The 17,891-nt window shown below is 45.6% G+C and overlaps 1 protein-coding gene across 1 annotated transcript; it reads right to left on the bottom strand.

Moving 5' to 3' along the window:
* Positions 1-745: 745 nt before the first annotated feature.
* On the bottom strand, positions 746-13,279 carry LOC119403262 (uncharacterized). The gene is made up of 2 exons (XM_049418470.1): positions 12,572-13,279; positions 746-6,003 (listed from the first exon to the last, which is right to left on the bottom strand). The coding sequence occupies exons 1-2, from the start codon at positions 13,053-13,055 to the stop codon at positions 5,375-5,377; spliced, it is 1,113 nt and encodes a 370-aa protein (XP_049274427.1). The 5' UTR covers positions 13,056-13,279; the 3' UTR covers positions 746-5,374.
* Between the last annotated feature and the right edge of the window lie 4,612 nt (positions 13,280-17,891).

The raw sequence follows: 17,891 nt of genomic DNA on the forward strand, positions 1-17,891 counted from the left end.
CCAGTGGCGCCAAAATACGTTAAATGCTCTTTGAAGTCTTTTACGTCACGAATTACAAAGTTCGGCGCGAAATTTAAAAATGAAACTTTGAACTTGGTTTTCTCCTCTAATAATAAACCTATGGTGGTGAAATAAACTACACAAGAGTTCTCCGAGCACACTTTATCAATTTAAACCAATTCATTGTTTCTCTTTAGTGTCCCTTTAACCGGCGCTCGTGCGTGTACAAAGTGAAAAATATAAATCCGTCAGCACTATTTTGCGAGGCTTCAACTAAAATGAGGCACCCTTCTGCGTCCCATAAACCTTATGTGTGCTAAACCTTTGGCTGCATTAATGCAGTGTTTGCTAGTTTCCTTGTGTGGTTTGAAGAGTGTCTTAAGTTGCATTTGATAAGACTAAGAACACGGACATCCAATGAGCACATACATGCAAGGATGGTTTTAGTGTGGCTCTTCCACATCAGGTCACTTCCAAAAACGGGGCCCTAGCTAGGTACTCGCAATGTTTAGTGTTGGTTAGCACATGGAATATATATATATGTATTTATTTATTCAGGCCCATTAAGGGGCATTGAGTGAGGGGTGTAGCTGAAAAAAAGTTGGCAGTTGATGATCCAAAAGAGGTCCTCACTAGTTTCGCTCTTTGCTACGCTCCATTTGTTTGCTCGTCTCTCCTCCTGGCCGAGTGCTCCTGCTCGCACGGCGAGGAGGAAGCAAGCGCACGTATCTACGAGCAGACAAATAGGTTCTTTTGTGGATGACATGACCAGACACGAATGTTGATGTCACGGCCAACACTGGGGATTACCGAAAGGCCCGGAGAGGACAAGGGATTGTGTTTTGGAATTTGTGGCGCACCCGCGGCTCGTAGCGCTGCCACGTTAGGCATTGTGATCGTGACGGCATGCCGAACTGGATGCGCGCGTTTACTTGAAATGTTAAAAAATTGTCGAAGGTGGCTTGGGGCCCTTTAACGAGATTAGTCTCGATTGCCCATTCAAAGCAAAGACCGTGAACTAAAACTTCTTCGTCTTCGTCACGTCATGTGGTCTGCTGTCTCACTGGAGCTGTGAAAACTATATAATGCAAGCTAAACTGCAGTGCAAGAGAAAGCATGGTCCCCTGAGCACAAGATGGTTAGATGGTATTGAATGATTGAATATTTATTTCCATAGTATAACTCAAATATTGCAAACGCCTGTCGAACCAATAGCCAAAGGCGAGTTGAAGGTCTGATAAAAGCAAGGCAATCCTACCATAGCAAAGAAGAATAATCGGGGAAACATAAATAATGGTGAATTCTCATTAGCAAACAAAACTGAAGTCTAATTAAATAAGTAGAAACGTACATCTCGTTAAAATGAGCAACTACATACAACACAGACATACAAAATAAGACAAAGTGCTAACCCACATAATGAAATACTCGATCATTTTGCTAGTTTACCACTTTGTGTCAGACGTTTCACAGATCGTCTCATTTCACGACACATATTAAAAAAAAATTTACTTCAATAATGACCCATGTACATACTAAAATGAGTCTTATTTTGGTGTGTAGGAGATCAGTTATAACTTTATTGATTTATTAGTTCGCTAACAAAGACAGGAACTGGTGTTTGAGGGCACCAGGGGAGTGCTTTCAAACATCATTCCGGAGCCGATGGGAAAACTTCGAGGTGAGCCTAAAGAACTTTCGCAGAAAAGATCTCGTGGGTGTTCATATGCCCATGGTGTCATAGGGAGTCAGCAGCTGTTTTACCTACCAACATGACTTTAATTTGTACTTTTGAATGCAAGAAACGTCCCCAAAATTAGCGTAGTGAGTGCCAGAGAAGCAATTTCCCTGTTACCCTGTGTTGGGTAGGAGCTCTAGAGGTAAGGCTTGTTTTACAGCGAAGGCTGTTATGAGATCACAACAGCCGATTTTGGCGCCATGGTTGTCTGCCACCCGTGTCGGTACCCGCTATCGCGCGAAATAGAAAAAAAAAATGAAATAAATCGAACATATCCTGGATCAGATGGGATTTGAACCTGGGTCCTCTGCGCGACAGTCCAAGTATTCTACCAGAGAGCCACGCCGGTGCTTGAAACTCCTTCGCGAAAAGACCCTATACAGGTGGCATGTTGGGCAAGGAATCTCATTAACATCTGGTAGCATGGCAGAAGAGTAAAATAACAAACAGGTGTCACACAATGGGAATTGCACAACAAGTCGGTCATAGAAAGCTTCCAACCCATTACAAAGTGCTCAGCAATAATTCTTTGTCGTCATCAGCCAAAGCACAACAAAGTGCACATGACTTACAGATGTGTAGCTGGTGCCACGTTTCTCTGCAGAATGACGAATAATGACAGTGGGTGCTTCCCTACTTCATAAAAATTATTTATTGCATAGCGGGTGCTTCCCTACTTCAAAAAACTATGATTTATGGCGTAGTGGGTACCTTGCAAGTGTACTGGTATTAGTTGCCCCAAGAGAGTTTACAAGCTCTAGAAAGGTTGCTCTTTTAGCTTTTGTTGCGACTGTGCTACGTGTTCGGTGCAGGCCTGGCGATTTTTTAAATTAGATTTACTTTTAGAACATTACATGCAATCGCCAAGCTGAGCTAATGTAATAGACTGGCTACCTATGGGGACTAAGTACATCTTGCTACCAAATGGGAAAGTGTGAAGTGAACACTGGACGAGACACAGGTGTTGTTCTGCTAGAGTCCAGTTTAGTATGTGCTGATGGAGCAGAGCTCAAGAGCGGGTGAACCGGCACTAATCGTTGCCATAAACCATAAATGAAAGTAGGCTTGCAAACACGGACATGAAAGATCACGACAACAGAAACAGTGTTTGTTTTTTGTCTTAATCTCTTGTGTCTGTGTTTGCAAGCAAACCTTCATGCATCATGAATCCTTACCAACTAGGTCACTTTCTGTCTGTCTTGATAGCCAGCCTAATCCAATCTGCAGGTGCTACAGAAATAGTCCACCTAATGCACTCCGACAGCGTAAACACCGCAGATTGGCAATATCCCCATGAAGATAATTACCAGCACTAATTATGTAATGTTCGTTTAAAATGGGGAAATGGTTGTCGGCCATTAATTAGTTGTGTTGTATCTTCCATGCTTGGAAGCTCACTGATGGCACCCGTGCCCCCTTAGCATTTTCAAGGAAGGAGTCCTCACTGAATACTCCATAGACTAGAGCAATGCTTATTAGGTCAGTAAAGTGAAACGCTAAATCAGTTTCAACTAATAATTATTGGAGAATTCTATTCTGTTAACTGTGACCTCGTTGGTTCATTATTAATAGAGAAAACTAGGAAAGTAAGGTCAAATTTCTTTATTAAATATCAGGCCAAAACTTTAGCGTCTGAATGTCAGTGTGATATATCGTATTTTGGCCGCAATGGCTCAGCAAAATTTCTTGAAAGTTGCCACGTTAAATCTCTGGCGCTCTGAAAACACAATTTAATGAACTTTTACCAATAAGCAATTATGTAGGCCAGCTGCCGCGGTGTTCCGGTGGTTACGGTGCTCGGATGCCGATTCGATGGAGGCGAAATGCCGAGGCCCGTGTACTTAGATTTGGGTGCGTGTCAAAGAACCCCAGGTGGTTGGAATTTCCGGAGCCCTCCAATACGACGTGCCTCGCAATCATATCATGGTTTTGGCTCGTAAAACCGCACAAATTATTATTAAGGCCTTGGCAGAAGCTGTCAAAATTTACAACGGCAAGTAGTGTTGTTGCACGGACCTCAAGGCGGCGGTGCCACCTGCATTTTTCTCTCTGCAAGGTGTTGAGCTAAGATTGCTGCTCTTGTTATTGTAAAAGGGTGACCTATTAATGCAGGAGAAGTTATTTCTCTTTTGTGTCCCTTACATCACTAGCACCGCGAAGACGTTCTCTTCTGTCACAAGATGAGTAGTCTTGAACAGGGATAGTCGCTGGAGCCAATGTTTCGACAAGTGGTCTAAGTGGACAAGACCACTTATCAAAATGTTGGCCCCAGCGACTATCCCTGTTAAAGAATGTTCATCTTTTCATGTTTCCATCTTCTCCTGAACTTCTGTCTTCCGTCACAAGCGATTTTACTTCATGGAACTGAGGGCAACTTTTCAGTTTTCCCTTTCTCATACACCAAGTAACCTTTTGGCTTAGAACGTTGGAAAAATTATGGGTAATCCTGCAATCTAGCTTGACTTGCTGTTTTAAGCACCTCCTAAGAGAGCAAGGACTTAGATCAATGCTCAAATCTGCTTGTGGTTTGAACCAAGCACAATGGCACCGTTTTCCGCAACCCTGGCGGGATCGCGGCTACGTGCCAGAACTCCCTAAAACTGGAATCCCGAATAAATACCCAACAGTGCAGTTCAGAAACTGTCTAAAGTGAACGTGCACGAGTGTTCCTTGTACATTTGTTAACACGATTTCTCGCTAAAACAAGATGTCGAAGTAGGGAAAAGCTGACACCAGAGCCTTTACAGGAATCGTTGGGATTACTGTCATTTTCACTCAACATAACAGCATAACTATTGGACACGGCGAGCTCAAACCAGCTGGAAATTGAACATTAATGGGACAGTTACTTTGTCCCTGGAAAGTGAGAAAGAGCAGCTGTATTAAAATAGGAATGCTTTATGTTTGTAACAAACGCAAGATTATGTGCAAAGCATGAACTGATGCAACAACACCCATCCAACAGTTTACAAGCGTGCTTGAAAATACCCAAGTGTGTTTGAAATTTTACAGCGTATATAAAGTTGATATTGGCTGGCAACCAATTGTGGGATTAGTTTCAATTGTGACAAGCTCAACTTGTACTTAATGAATACTGACTTCTAATTCTTGCCAATTCACCTGTAAAATTACACATCACGCACAGTTACACATCTGGAGTCACTGGTTAGTGCAGGTTTCTTTATCGAAGTAGTTATGCACATCGAACACACACGGAATATACGTGAAGTGGTTAAATAAACCCTACAAAACAAAACGTGATGCAGATAAGTGTACATAAGTCATCCATATAACATGTAATAATCTCGTGCAATGCTTATGTACCGCAAAGGTCACAAACTGGATGCCTTTGCACTGTTCGTGCACTGTCCCCTTCCGTTACATAACGTGAGCATTTATGACGCAATAGCGGAATCACAGACAAGTTTCGTTCCGACATGATCAATAAGTGATCATTAGTTACAGTGGAACAAGAACGAAGACGAAGGCGCACACACGATGGGACACCGCTCACTATCAACTCCCGTCGAGTGTGTGCCTTAACTTTTTCTTCGTTCTTGTCGCGCTGTAACATAATGAACCAGTACCAACTAGACCAGTTCACTGTACTCCCCAATAATTCGTTTGCTTCTTTGGTCACTCTGTGTCGGTCTTCTCAGCCACTTCCGCAGAGTCCACGGCTACTTCTTCAGCCACTGGCTCATGTCTTGTGTCAGCCACGTTCACCTCGTCAACCTGTTGCATAGCGCTTGCGCTAAAAATGACATCCTCGTAGGCTTTTCTCCTACTGTACGACCTCTGGTTTTGAATGAGTTTCCTCTGATACTTGCAGCCTGCGCAAGCTCTCCTCAGCCTAAAATCCGCGAAGAGGCTGCAGTCCTTGGAAAAGAACTTGCCGTTGAACGCGGGGCATTCGCGAGCCAACGGCTGTACACCCACACCGGGGCACAGGGTCAGTTTGTCGATGCTGTCGATAAATTCTTCCGCTAGTTCGCGCGTCGTAAGTTCTTGTTCGCACCATATTTCGCCCCGCAAGTGCACTTCTCCGACTGCGCTGTCTTCGCCACCTTGCCCGACTTGAATTCTGACCGACTTTACCATCACTACGCTGCCGTAGGGTTCGGCGGCGTCCGCTTCGCACTGGGCGTAAAGACACAAACCTTCAGCGTCCACCAGAGTTATTTCCGACCATCCCTTAGGGATTCGAAGCCTCGAAAATCCCAGCCTTTCGTCAGTCGTTTCGACGTGTTCATCCTGTGGGCTACCTGGTTCGCAGTTAAGACCCTCTGATGCTTCTTTTGATGTTGGAACACACGCGTTTTCCATTGTACTGCGTTTTTGCCTTTTTTGGGGTTTGGCGCGTACTTGATCGCATAGGTTTCGCTCCTTTCGTTTCTTGGGCAGCTTCTTGGTGTAGTACTTTGGCGCCTCGGGAAATATGGTCGGGACGGCATCTTTCGCGAGTAACGGTCGGTCCCGGGGAATCTCGACGATTTCGCCCTTGATTTTCGTCCGAAACGTGCGCTCGATGAAGCGCTCGTCGAAGTGACGTTCGCAAACGACGCAAGCATGGTCGAAGGGTCGATCCCTTCTCGGGATTTTGCGCGACCACTCTGCGAGCCGTTCGGGTTCGATCGGTGCCCGGAACAGGGACCGTGTCTCCTTGCACGACTTGCAGCCGCTCTTGCAGCCCTGCACGTAACAGACACGGTCACGTTTGTCGCGTCTTCTTTCGGTCGTCGTCGTCATATCGTCATTTGACTGGTTTCATGACAACATGCCGTGGGCACGCACGCCGTGGTCACGTCGTTTTCGGCAGTCGGAAATGGCTTAACTAATGACCCCAATCACAGTGCAACGCCACGATATGGTGGCCACGAGACAATATAAATGTTGAGGCGCCTCGCCAACCTCTCAACGGCTCACAAGCACAGCTCGCCTACGCTCCCGCGCAGAACGCGTCAAAACGCTGGCTTGTTCCGGCTCGTAGCCGACTGCAGCTGGCTCATGCTGTATTGACTCTCACTTGCAACGATGATGATAGCTGTGAACACTGCTCCAGGTAGGGTGGCTAGAATGGGGAGGTGTGCTGAGCGCAGCGCGTTTCCCTTGCCAGAGAGGGTCCCTCTGCGCGCCGATGCCGCCAGGGGCGCTGCTGCAAGGGGCGCTGCATGTTACGGCCGGTACGGCCGCCGCCGTTGCAGATTACCGGAGGAAAGCCTAGCACTCGGCAACGCGGCGTCGTATTTTTCATCGTTCAAGTGGTGCTTATTGCTCGAGGGTCATGGATTTTTGAGGTGTGAGGATATAAACTGAACAAGAAAACTGCACGTTGTTGCTTCGTTCCTGGCTGCAACTCTGGGTACTGTTCGTCGACAGAAAAGGCATGTTTGTTCCGAGTACTGACGTGGAAAGAGTTATTTTAGAAGTAAGGTCGTGCGATACCGAGAGCTGAGAGGCAGCTGACAAGGAACGCAGCACAATGCGAGAAGCATTTCGTCGCAAGGCACATAGAGGGGAACGACGTTGGGCTAGCTGGTATTGCGTAGTCTGAAGTGAACGACAGCGCGTACAACGTGATATGTTGTACACTTTTATTCCTTAACCCGGGTGCATTTATTTTTAAAGTGGGTTAACCATAAGGAGGAAGAAGAGAAAGCCAAGTGGGCTAAGACCTGTGTTCTGTAGATAGCTCTTTATTGCAGAGTTCAAATAAACTTGCTTCGTGTGCGAATGTGTTTCCTTTGAATCTTTCAACCTGCCGACAAAACGAACACATGACGTTTTGACCAGCAGCTAGTGCATAGTAATGGGTACAAGCGCGAGAGCAGGCAATTTTTTAGGTATGTTTCCACCTTTTTAGAAATCTTAGGTTTTGACCCAAAATTAATTGTTTTGTGTTTGCCTTTGGGCGAACAGTTTAAAAGGGCTCTGCAAGTGCGTTCAGTAAAAGAACGGAAGGTAATTATAATGTAATTACCAATATTACGCATAACACGGCCATCACGGCAATAGTCATAACTATACCAATCCAACCATACAAAAAAAAATGGCTTCGCAGCATTATAGCTGTGTACCAGGGGCGTAGCCAAGGGGGCGGGGGTTGGGGGGTTCAACCACCCTCCCCCCCCCCCAAATTTTTCAATTTTGCATATGTATACTATATACACGCACACATACAAACGCACGCACGAACATGGTTGAACCTCCCCCCCCAAAAAAAAAAATTCTTGCTACGCACTTGCTGTGTATGTAGGCTGTGCGATGAGCTAGAATCCTTGCGCTATCATTATTATTAGGTATATTATAGCCTAAAACCACCATAAGTCGTGTTGTTTCAGAAGGTTGCATTTCAATTGAAGTATTATATAACATTAAAAGTCATTCATCGTTTCAATGATCCTAGTTCATTGCACAGGCGCAAGTAAATGTCTGAGCAAGAAGCATGGAAATTTTCATGGGAAAATATTGATCTGTTCAATAGCTATGAGCTTTTTCGCAACAAAAACCTACTGAAAATCAAGTTTCGAGAAAAACAATAATTAAATTTTCCGAACATGTCATTTTCAATTTGAGTGTAGTCACAAAAAAAAGGACCATAACTTTCGAACAGAACCAAATAGAAGCGTTATTTTTTGTGAACCGCAATTCTGTATGTTCGTACATTTTCAGAACATCAAAAGTAAAAAAATTCACTTTTTAAAAAAGAAAAAGACATACCTTAACCATGTGAATAAGCACTAAAAATGACTTGAATAAGTTGCAGTGATACATAATGGCAAGTGGTAAAACGGCAGGACACAAGCGCAAAAAGAACAAAAAAAAAAAAAAACTTGCTGCTCAAAAGTGGCGTGCGCGAAATGCCGCTAGCAATATTACTCTGGCACGCGCAGTGCTACTCGGCGTGCAATACGAACCCTGCTTTTCAAATGGGGAGAGGAAGTCTACGCTTTACTAGCGCAATCGCTGAGGTAAAAAGAAAACGATTAACGCTGCAAAGTGTAGCACGCAAGAAATAGCGCGAGCCATAATCGTCGGACGCTAGCAAGGCTGCGCTGTACGTCGTCTGCTCAACGCCACGCGCCCCTGCGTACAGCGCCCCTTGCGGCATCGGCGCACATTGGGGACCGGTTTCCGCGGCCGCTTTTCACACCTCCCCATTCTAGCCACCCTACTCCAGGGGTGCAATCGCGGAACGATGCTATTTCCGATTCTATGCCATATTCTATGCTATTCTTATCATCCACCACTCGCGGCTGGCTGATCGCGTTGATAACGCGGACGGACTGTCGTTCTGACCAATGGCCAAGCGCGAAAAGCACGAAAAGCATTGGAATAAAAAATAGAATCGTTCCGCGATAGCACCCCAGTACCCGTGAACTGGGGTGCAATCGCAGAACGATGCTATTCCCGATTCCAATGCCATATTCTATGCTATTCTTATCATACACCACTCGCGGCTGGCTGATCGCGTTGATAACGCGGACGGACCGTCGTTCTGACCAATGGCCAAGCGCGAAAAGCACGAAAAGCATTGGAATAAAAAATAGAATCGTTCCGCGATAGCACCCCTGCACTCAAACAAAAAATTTGCGCAGCTCGCGCTAAGTCGCGCCAGCTGATGGGCACTTCTCGGCTTCTCTTGTTAACCATCTGTTAACCATGATGATGATAACTTCCTATTCTTCTACGACACACCTCGACAATAACGGCTGTGCTGTAAAACATTAGCACACTTAGCTGCATTTCTTCATTTGTGGTCTCCACTGCAAAGGCAGCTGCAACCTTTTGGGAGCATAAGTTTTTCACACAACGATAATGGTCAGCTTTCTTGCTCGCTGTTCCTTGCTTTAGCGGTGCTCGCCTTTTACTTTCTGACACACGCACACATCTTTATAGGAGGGGGAGACGGTAGTTGTCAAGCCAGGCGTACTATATTTGTTCACTGATTGGCAACATCTCTCCCCCTGTGGACGAGTTTGGAAAGGGCAAACGCACCTTTGCCATCCATAACTGACACCACGAACACAAGCTGGGAAACACGCCACAAATACCACGAGTGCTGCAGGAAAAAAATGGAAAGAAAGCAAACTTTGGTTTCTACACGGGAAGTTGAAACTAGCACCTGAATCTGTCAAACTAATCGTGTTTCTAACCTATTTTAGGCTAATGCTACAGTACGCAAGAATTATAAAGAATATGTTTCAATATGCGTCTCATAAGTTCGAAAAGGTGCGAAGAGGGCTGCATGGCTTAGTTTGTCCGAATATTCCTTTGCTGACTTGGTAGCAGGGATGTTAAACGTGCTTCAACCACCACCTCTAATGCAGCAGTGCCTAGTGGCAACGCTTAAATTAGCATTCCTTGCTGCCTAAACAACATTTTAATATTGATACTGCATCTTGCTTAGCTCCCCTGAAACAAGCTAACTCTCAGAAAAAAAGCATGGCTCAACATATCGACATGTATGCAAACGCATTGCTACCCTGAACTATAAAAGATCTCCTATCAGAAACTCATAATGACATCATTACAAACCTGAACATCTATGTCTGCTTTCACATGTGTACATACATGTACTTTGTTTTTTTCAGCTGCCACATAGCACAGCTCCTGTACTATGAATTCGAGCGTGTGTGATGAATTAGAAGTGAGAAAATCGATTATCGAAGTGTTATGCCATTGTTAAAGTATATTAGATTACCTGATTTTCATATGACACTTACTTGATGTAACTTACCATTGTAACACGCACTTTGTGCGTGTGATGATAGCCAACATTGTAAATAAATACAAGTAAACATATAAATTAGTAGCCTAAGTTAAAGATGTCTTTAGAGTCTGTAAACTAACACGGCACTGGGAAAGAAAGCAGCAGACGGGCTCTCACTGGCCTCAAAATTATCACTTGCCTGGTCGACGCCGTTTTTTTTCGGTGCATAAGAACATTGCGTCGGATTGCTACACGCATCCTATGCAATGCTTACGTACCGCAAAGGTCATAACCTAAGTGTCTTGCAATGTTTATGTGCTGCAATGTTTTGGGAACAGTATAAGTAATTCCAACCTTCACAACATTCCTTGCCACATGTATGAAAAGGGGTGCACTTGAAGAGCTGTTGATTCCCATCATCTAAATACAACATTGAAAGGCAGAGTGAAAATCCAAACGTAATGACGTGAAACTCATACAGCTGGATGGATGACAGCGCTGCCCAGGTCCTTATTAAAGAAGAAGCCACAGCTATAGTTCTCCTGATAGATGCTAAGAGGATGGTTGCTGAAATCAGGGAACCCTGAATGTCAACACAGGCAATTACTCACAACTACACAATATATTTACCTATGGGGCAGAAACCTGGAGTCTAATGAATAGTGTTCAACTTACGCTGAGAATGGTGAAGCGAGCCAAGGAAAGAGTGAAAGGTGTAACCTTAAATATCAAGAAGAGAGCACAGTGGGTCAGGGAATAAACGGGTGTTAAGGACATCTTAGTTGAAATCAAGAAGAAATGGGCATGGACAGGGCATGTAGCGTGAAGGCGAGGTAACCGCTGCTCATTAAGAGAAACTGACTGGATTCCAAGAAAAGGCAAACGCACGAGGGGCAGAAACAAATTCAGGCGGGCAGATGACATTAAGAAGTTTGCGGGTATGACGTGGCTGCAGCAAGCAGAGGACCAGGTTACTTGGAGAAAATTGGGAGAGGCCTTTGCCCTGCAGTGGGCGTAGTTAGGATGATGATGATGAGATAATGTACATCTCTGGTGACAGCGTAAGTCCCCATATCCTTAGTCTAAATTACATTTGGTGCAATTAGATGACTCGTCAACAAACATTGATGCCTGTAAATAGGCCTATGCGTCACCTTCGCATCGCAGCCTACAAGATGACCAAGCTGAGCATACTGAATGCATAATGGTGGGGTCTTTGGCAAGTGCAGAGTTTATTTTCACTCTAAATGAGGGATGAGAAACAAACGATGCTTGTACTACATTCGATGTAAACCATGCAAGAAAAGCGTGGCCAGAACCTCGTAATTGGATGACATTGTACATCAGGCTGTGAAAAGTTGTGACACGGACGGCGGCAGCAATTGCCCGTCCCTCTCCATTAAGTAACGGCAGCAGTTAGACCACAATGGCGGAATTGCAAACAAGTCTCGTTCCCACACGATCAATAAATAAACTTGCTTGCTCATATGGTCACTCAGTGCCGGCCTCCTCAAACACTTCCACCGAGTCCACGGCTACTCCTTCGGTCACTTGCTTGTGTGTTGTGCCTGCTGGGCTCACTTCTACAACCCATCGCATGTCGCTTGCTCTAGTCATGATTACTTCGTAGCCTCTCTTTCGCCTCCTCCCCATCTGGTTTTGGATGAGTTTCCTCTGATATCTGCAGCTCGCGCAGGATCTTCCCAGCTTCTCGTCTGCGAAGAGGGTGCAGTCCTTGGAAAAGAACTTGCCGTTGTAGGCCGGGCATTCGCGAGTCAACGGCTGCATACCTACACCAGGACACAGGAGCAGTTTGTCGATGCTGTCGATCAACTCTTCCGCTTCCTCGCGTGTCGTCAGTTCTTGTTCGCACCAGATTTTGCCCCGCAAACGCACTTCCGCCGCAGCGGTGTCCAGGCCACCCTGCCGAGCTTCGATTCTGACCGACTTGAGCATCACTACGCTGCAGTAGGGTTCGGCGACATCGGCTTCGCACTGGGCGTAAAGGCGCAAACCTTCATAGTCCACCAGAGTTATTTCTGACCATCCCTTAGGGATTCGAAGCCTCGAAAATACCAGCCTGTCGTCAGTCGTTTCGACGTGTTCATTCTGTGGGCTACCTGGTTCACAGTTAAGACCCTCTGATGCTTCTTTTGATGTTGGAACACACGCGTTTTCCACTGTACTGTGTTCTTGCCTTTTTGGGGGCTTGGCGCGTACTTGATCGCATAGGTTTCGCTCCTTTCGCTTCTTGGGCAGCTTCTTGGTGTAGTACTTTGGCGCCTCGGGAAATATAGTGGGGACGGCATCTTTCGTGAGTAGCGGTCGGTCCCGGGGAATCTCGACGATTTCGCCCTTGATTTTCGTCCGAAACGTGCGCTCGATGAAGCGCTCGTCGAAGTGACGTTCGCAAACGACGCAAGCATGGTCGAAGGGTCGATCCCTTCTCGGGATTTTGCGCGACCACTCTGCGAGCCGTTCGGGTTCGATCGGTGCCCGGAACAGGGACCGTGTCTCCTTGCACGACTTGTAGCCGCTCTTGCAGCCCTGCACGTAACAGACACCGTCACGTTTGTCGCGTCTTCTTTCGGTCGTCATCGTCATATCGTCATTTGACGGGTTTCATCGTCACCTACTGTCTTAGCGACGTGACAACATGTCGTGGGCATGCACACAATGGTCACGTCGCTTTCGGCAGTCGGAAACGGCTTAATCAATGACCCCAATCACACTGCAACGCCACGAGACAATATAAATGTTGAGGTGTTGAGGCGCCTCTCAAGACTCAACCGACTCTACGGCTCACAAGTACAGCTCGCGAGCAGGACGCTGGCTTGTACTGGATCGTAGCCGACTGCAGCTGGCTCATGCTTAAATGGCTCTCAGTTACGACGATGATGATAGCTGTGCACTGAAAAAAAAAAATTGCGCAGCTCGCACTAAGTCGCGCATGTCTAAGCACTAAGTCACAGCAGAGCTGGTGGGGACATTTCAGCTTCTCTTGTTAACCATCTGTACCTATGACCTGTACAGAATGCTTGAACGGTGATTGAGCGGGTGGCGGTTCATGATGATGATAATTTCCTATCTACGACACGGCAAACCCGGACCATAACGGCTCTGCTGTAAAACATTAGCACACTTAGCTGTATTTCTTCACCTGTAATTCCCACTGCAAAGGCAGCTGCAACCTTTTGGGAGCATAAGTTTTTCACACAACGATAATGGTCAGCTTTCTTGCTCGCTGTTCCTTGCTTTAGCGGTGCTCGCCTTTTACTTTCTGACACACGCACACATCTTTATAGGAGGAGGAGAGGGAAGTTGTCAAGCCAAACTTACTATACCTTTTCGGTGATTGGCAACATCTCTCCCCCTGTGGACGAGTTTGGAAAGGGCAAACGCATCTTTGCCATCCATAACTGACACCATGAACACAAGCTGGGAAACGCATGACAGAAATACCACGAGTGCTGCAGGAAAAAAATGGAAAGAAAGCAAACTTTGGTTTCTAAGCGGGAAGCTGAAACTTGCACCTCAAACTGACACACTAATTGTGTTTCTAACCTACATTAAGCCAACGCTACAGTACGCAAGCATTATATAGGATCCGCTTCAACATATATATATACGTTTTATAAACTCGAAAAGGTGCAAAGAAGGGCTACATGGTTTATTTTGTCCGAATATTCCTGTGCAGAAATGGTAGCAGGGTTGTTAAACGTGCTTCAACCACCACCTCTAATGCAGCAGTGCATAGTGGCAGTGCTTAAATTCACATTCTTTGCCGTCTGCACAACATTTTGATATCGATATTGCATCTTATTTAGCTCCCCCGAAACAAGCAAACTCTCAGGAAAAAAGCATGGCTCAATGTTTGCTGTGCCATGACTAGATATCGACATGTATGCAAACTCATTGCTAGCCCGAACCATAAAAGGCCTCCTTTGAAAAATTCATAATGACATCTTTACAAACCTGAACATCTATGTCTGCTTCCACATGTGTACATAGATGTACTTTTTGTTTTTTTTTTATCTGCTGCCACATAGCACACCTCCTGTGCTACGATTCGAGTGTGTCTGATGAATTAGAAGTGAGAAAATTGATTATCAAAGTGCTATGCAATTGTTAAAGCCTATTAGTTTACCTTATTTTCATATGAAACTTGATGTAGTTTACTATTGTAACACATAGTTTGTACTTGTGATGCCTTAACATCCATACCGTGGCAGCCTTGCAGCCAACATTGTAAATAAATACAAATAAACATATATATTAGTAGCTTCAGTTAAAGATGTTTTTAGAGTCTTTAAACTAACATGGCACTGGGAAAGAGATCAACAGATGGACTCTCACTGACCTCAAAATTATCACTAACCTGGTCGACGCCGTTTTTTTTTTTTCAGTGCTTAAGAGCATTGCATCCTATGCAATACTTATGCACCGCAAAGGTCATAACTGCAGTGTCTTGCAATGTTTATGTGCTGCAGTGTTTTGCGAACAGTAGAAGAAATCCCAACCTTCACAACACTCCTTGGCACGTGTATGAAAAGGGGTGCACTTGAGGAGCTGTTGATTGCCATCATCTAAATACAACGTTGAAAGGCAGAGTGAAAATCCAAACACAATGATGTGAAACTTATACAGCAGGATGGATGACAACAGTGCCCAGGTACTTATCAAAGAAGCCACAACTATAGTTCTCGTTATAGATGCTAAGAGGATGGTTGCTGAAATCAGAAAACCCTGAATGTCAACACAGGTAATTACTCACAACCACACAATATACTTATCTATGGGGCAGAAACCTGGAGGCTTATGTATTGTCAGTGGTGGTCCAACCAATTTAGGATTTGGAGCAATTTTCGGAGCAGGAATAAAGCTGTTTAGGAGCAGATTTGGAGCAGGAATAATTGTGCTTTGGAGCAGTTTTGGAGCCGGAATAATAGTAATTTAGGACAGTTTTGGAGCACAAGAATTGTGTTCGAGATCATTTAGAGTAGTGTAACAGTAAGTGTGTGAGTATATTCTGGAGATTATCATCACTGTAGGAACAGGAGATGCTGCTCTAATGTACAGACAGAGACAATGCCAACAATTTCAGAAGAGCATTTCACACAGAGAATGTCATGTGTTGACTTCACCGCTATATATAAGAAGTGTATTTTGGGGAGGCATTAGCGACAGAGGCGAAAATGGCATGGGTGGTTTCTGTGTGCGACAGGACTCTGTATATTTGTTAAACATGTTATTTTTGGCGCAATGCTTGAAACGTGAAAAAAGGACAGAGCAAATAGACAGTGGAGCTCTTATTATCTATCCTTCCTTCATGTTACAAGCATTGCACCAAAAATAACATGTTTAGCTAACCAAGGCGCCAACTTGCCCAGGAACAAGTACTTGTACACTCTGTATACGTACGATTTAATGAAAAAAAAGCGCATCGGTGTAAAGCGGGTTCCGACGCAATTGGTCCGATGCAATTTCAAAAAGCTCTCGAGGTTCTTCGGGCCAGACCAAGAACATTTTGGGCGAAAAACACTCAGTTGCTGTGTGAAAGGCCAAAACTGTGAACTTTGGCGCAGCTGGTGCAACTTGTACTGGACTTGGCACAGCGAAGTGCAGAGAGGTTGGATTGTATAAAATGGAATAAATGGCACAGTTGGACCACCACTGATTGTGTTCCACCTATGATGAGAATGGTGGAGCGAGCCACGGAAAGAGTGAAAGGTGTAACCTTAAGTACCAAGAAGAGAGCAGAGTGGATCAGGGAACAAACGGGTGTTAAGGACATCTTAGTTGAAATCAAGAAGAAGAAAATGGGCATGGGCAGGGCATGTAGCGTGAAGGCGAGGTAACCGCTGCTCATTAAGAGAGACTGGATTCCAAGAAAAGGCAAACGCACGAGGGGGAGGGGCAAATTTAGGTGGGCAGATGACATTAAGAAGTTTGCGCGTATGACATGGCTGCAGCAAGCAGAGGACCGGGTTACTTGGTGAAAATTAGGAGAGGCCTTTGCCCTGCAGTGGGCGTAGTCAGGCTGATGGTGATGAGATAATGTACATCTCTGGTGACAGTGTTAGTCCCTATCTCCTTAGTCTACATTACATTTGGTGCGATTAGATGACTCGTCAACAAACATTGATGCCTGTAAATAGGCCTATGCGTCACCTTCGCATCGCAGCCTACAAGTTGACCAAGATGAGCATACTCAATGCAGAATGGCGGGGTACTTTGGCAAGTGCAGAGTTTATTTTCACTCTAAATGAGGGATGAGAAAGAAACGATACTTGTACAGTACGGTCCACTGTTAAAGGGAACACTCCAATGAGCACCTTTCATTTTGCTGGCCCTTTAACAGCAAGTGGACAGGGAAACATTGCTCATGCACTGCACGAGTCTGTCAAAAAGAGGCAGAAATGTCAAGCACCAGTACTTTTATGCAAATCTAAGCCACTATGTTTTTGCAAGAGAGCGTAATCCAAACATGCCCTGCACGCAAGTGTTCCCTTTAACAGTGGACCCGTCTGTACATTCGATGTAAACCATGCAAAAAAAGCATGGCCAACCAGTGCCCCGTAATTGGACAATATTGTACATCAGGCTGTGAAAAGTTGCGGCACGGACAGCGGCAGCAATTGCCCGTCCCTCTCCATTACGTAACGGCAGCAGTTACAACACAACGGTGGAACTGCAAACAAGTCTCGTTCTCACACGATCAATAAACTTGCTTGCTCATATGGTCAGTCAGTGCCGGGCTCCTCAAACACTTCCACCGAGTCCACGGCTACTCCTTCGGTCACTTGCTTGTGTGTTGTGCCTGCTGGGCTCACTTCTACAACCCATCGCATGTCGCTTGTTCTAGTCATGATTACTTCGTAGCCTCTCTTTCGCCTCCTCCCCATCTGGTTTTGGATGAGTCTCCTCTGATACCTGCACCTTGCGCAGGATCTCCCCGGCTTCTCGTCTGCGAAGAGGGTGCAGTCCTTGGAAAAGAACTTGCCGTTGTAGGCCGGGCATTCGCAAGTCAACGGCTGCATACCTACACCAGGACACAGGGGCAGTTGGTCGATGCTGTCGATCAACTCTTCCGCGTCCTCGCGTGTCGTCAGTTCTTTTTCGCACCAGATTCTGCCCCGCAAGTGCACTTCCGCTGAAGCGGTGTCCAGGCCACCCTGCCGAGCTTCGATTCTGACCGACTTGAGCATCACTACGCTGCAGTAGGGTTCGGCAGCATCGGCTTCGCACTGGGCATAAAGGCACAAACCTTCGGAGTCCACCAGAGTTATTTCCGACCAGCCCTTAGGGATTCGAAGCTTTGAGAATCCCAGCCTTTCGTCAGTCGTTTCGACGTGTTGCTTCTGTGGGCTATCTGGCTTACCAGTAGGGCATCTGATGATCTTGTTGCATCAGCACACCCATTTACCTGAATGCCGACGT

Source organism: Rhipicephalus sanguineus, chromosome 8 (genome assembly GCF_013339695.2).
Source record: "Rhipicephalus sanguineus isolate Rsan-2018 chromosome 8, BIME_Rsan_1.4, whole genome shotgun sequence".
NCBI classification, from domain to species: domain Eukaryota; kingdom Metazoa; phylum Arthropoda; class Arachnida; order Ixodida; family Ixodidae; genus Rhipicephalus; species Rhipicephalus sanguineus.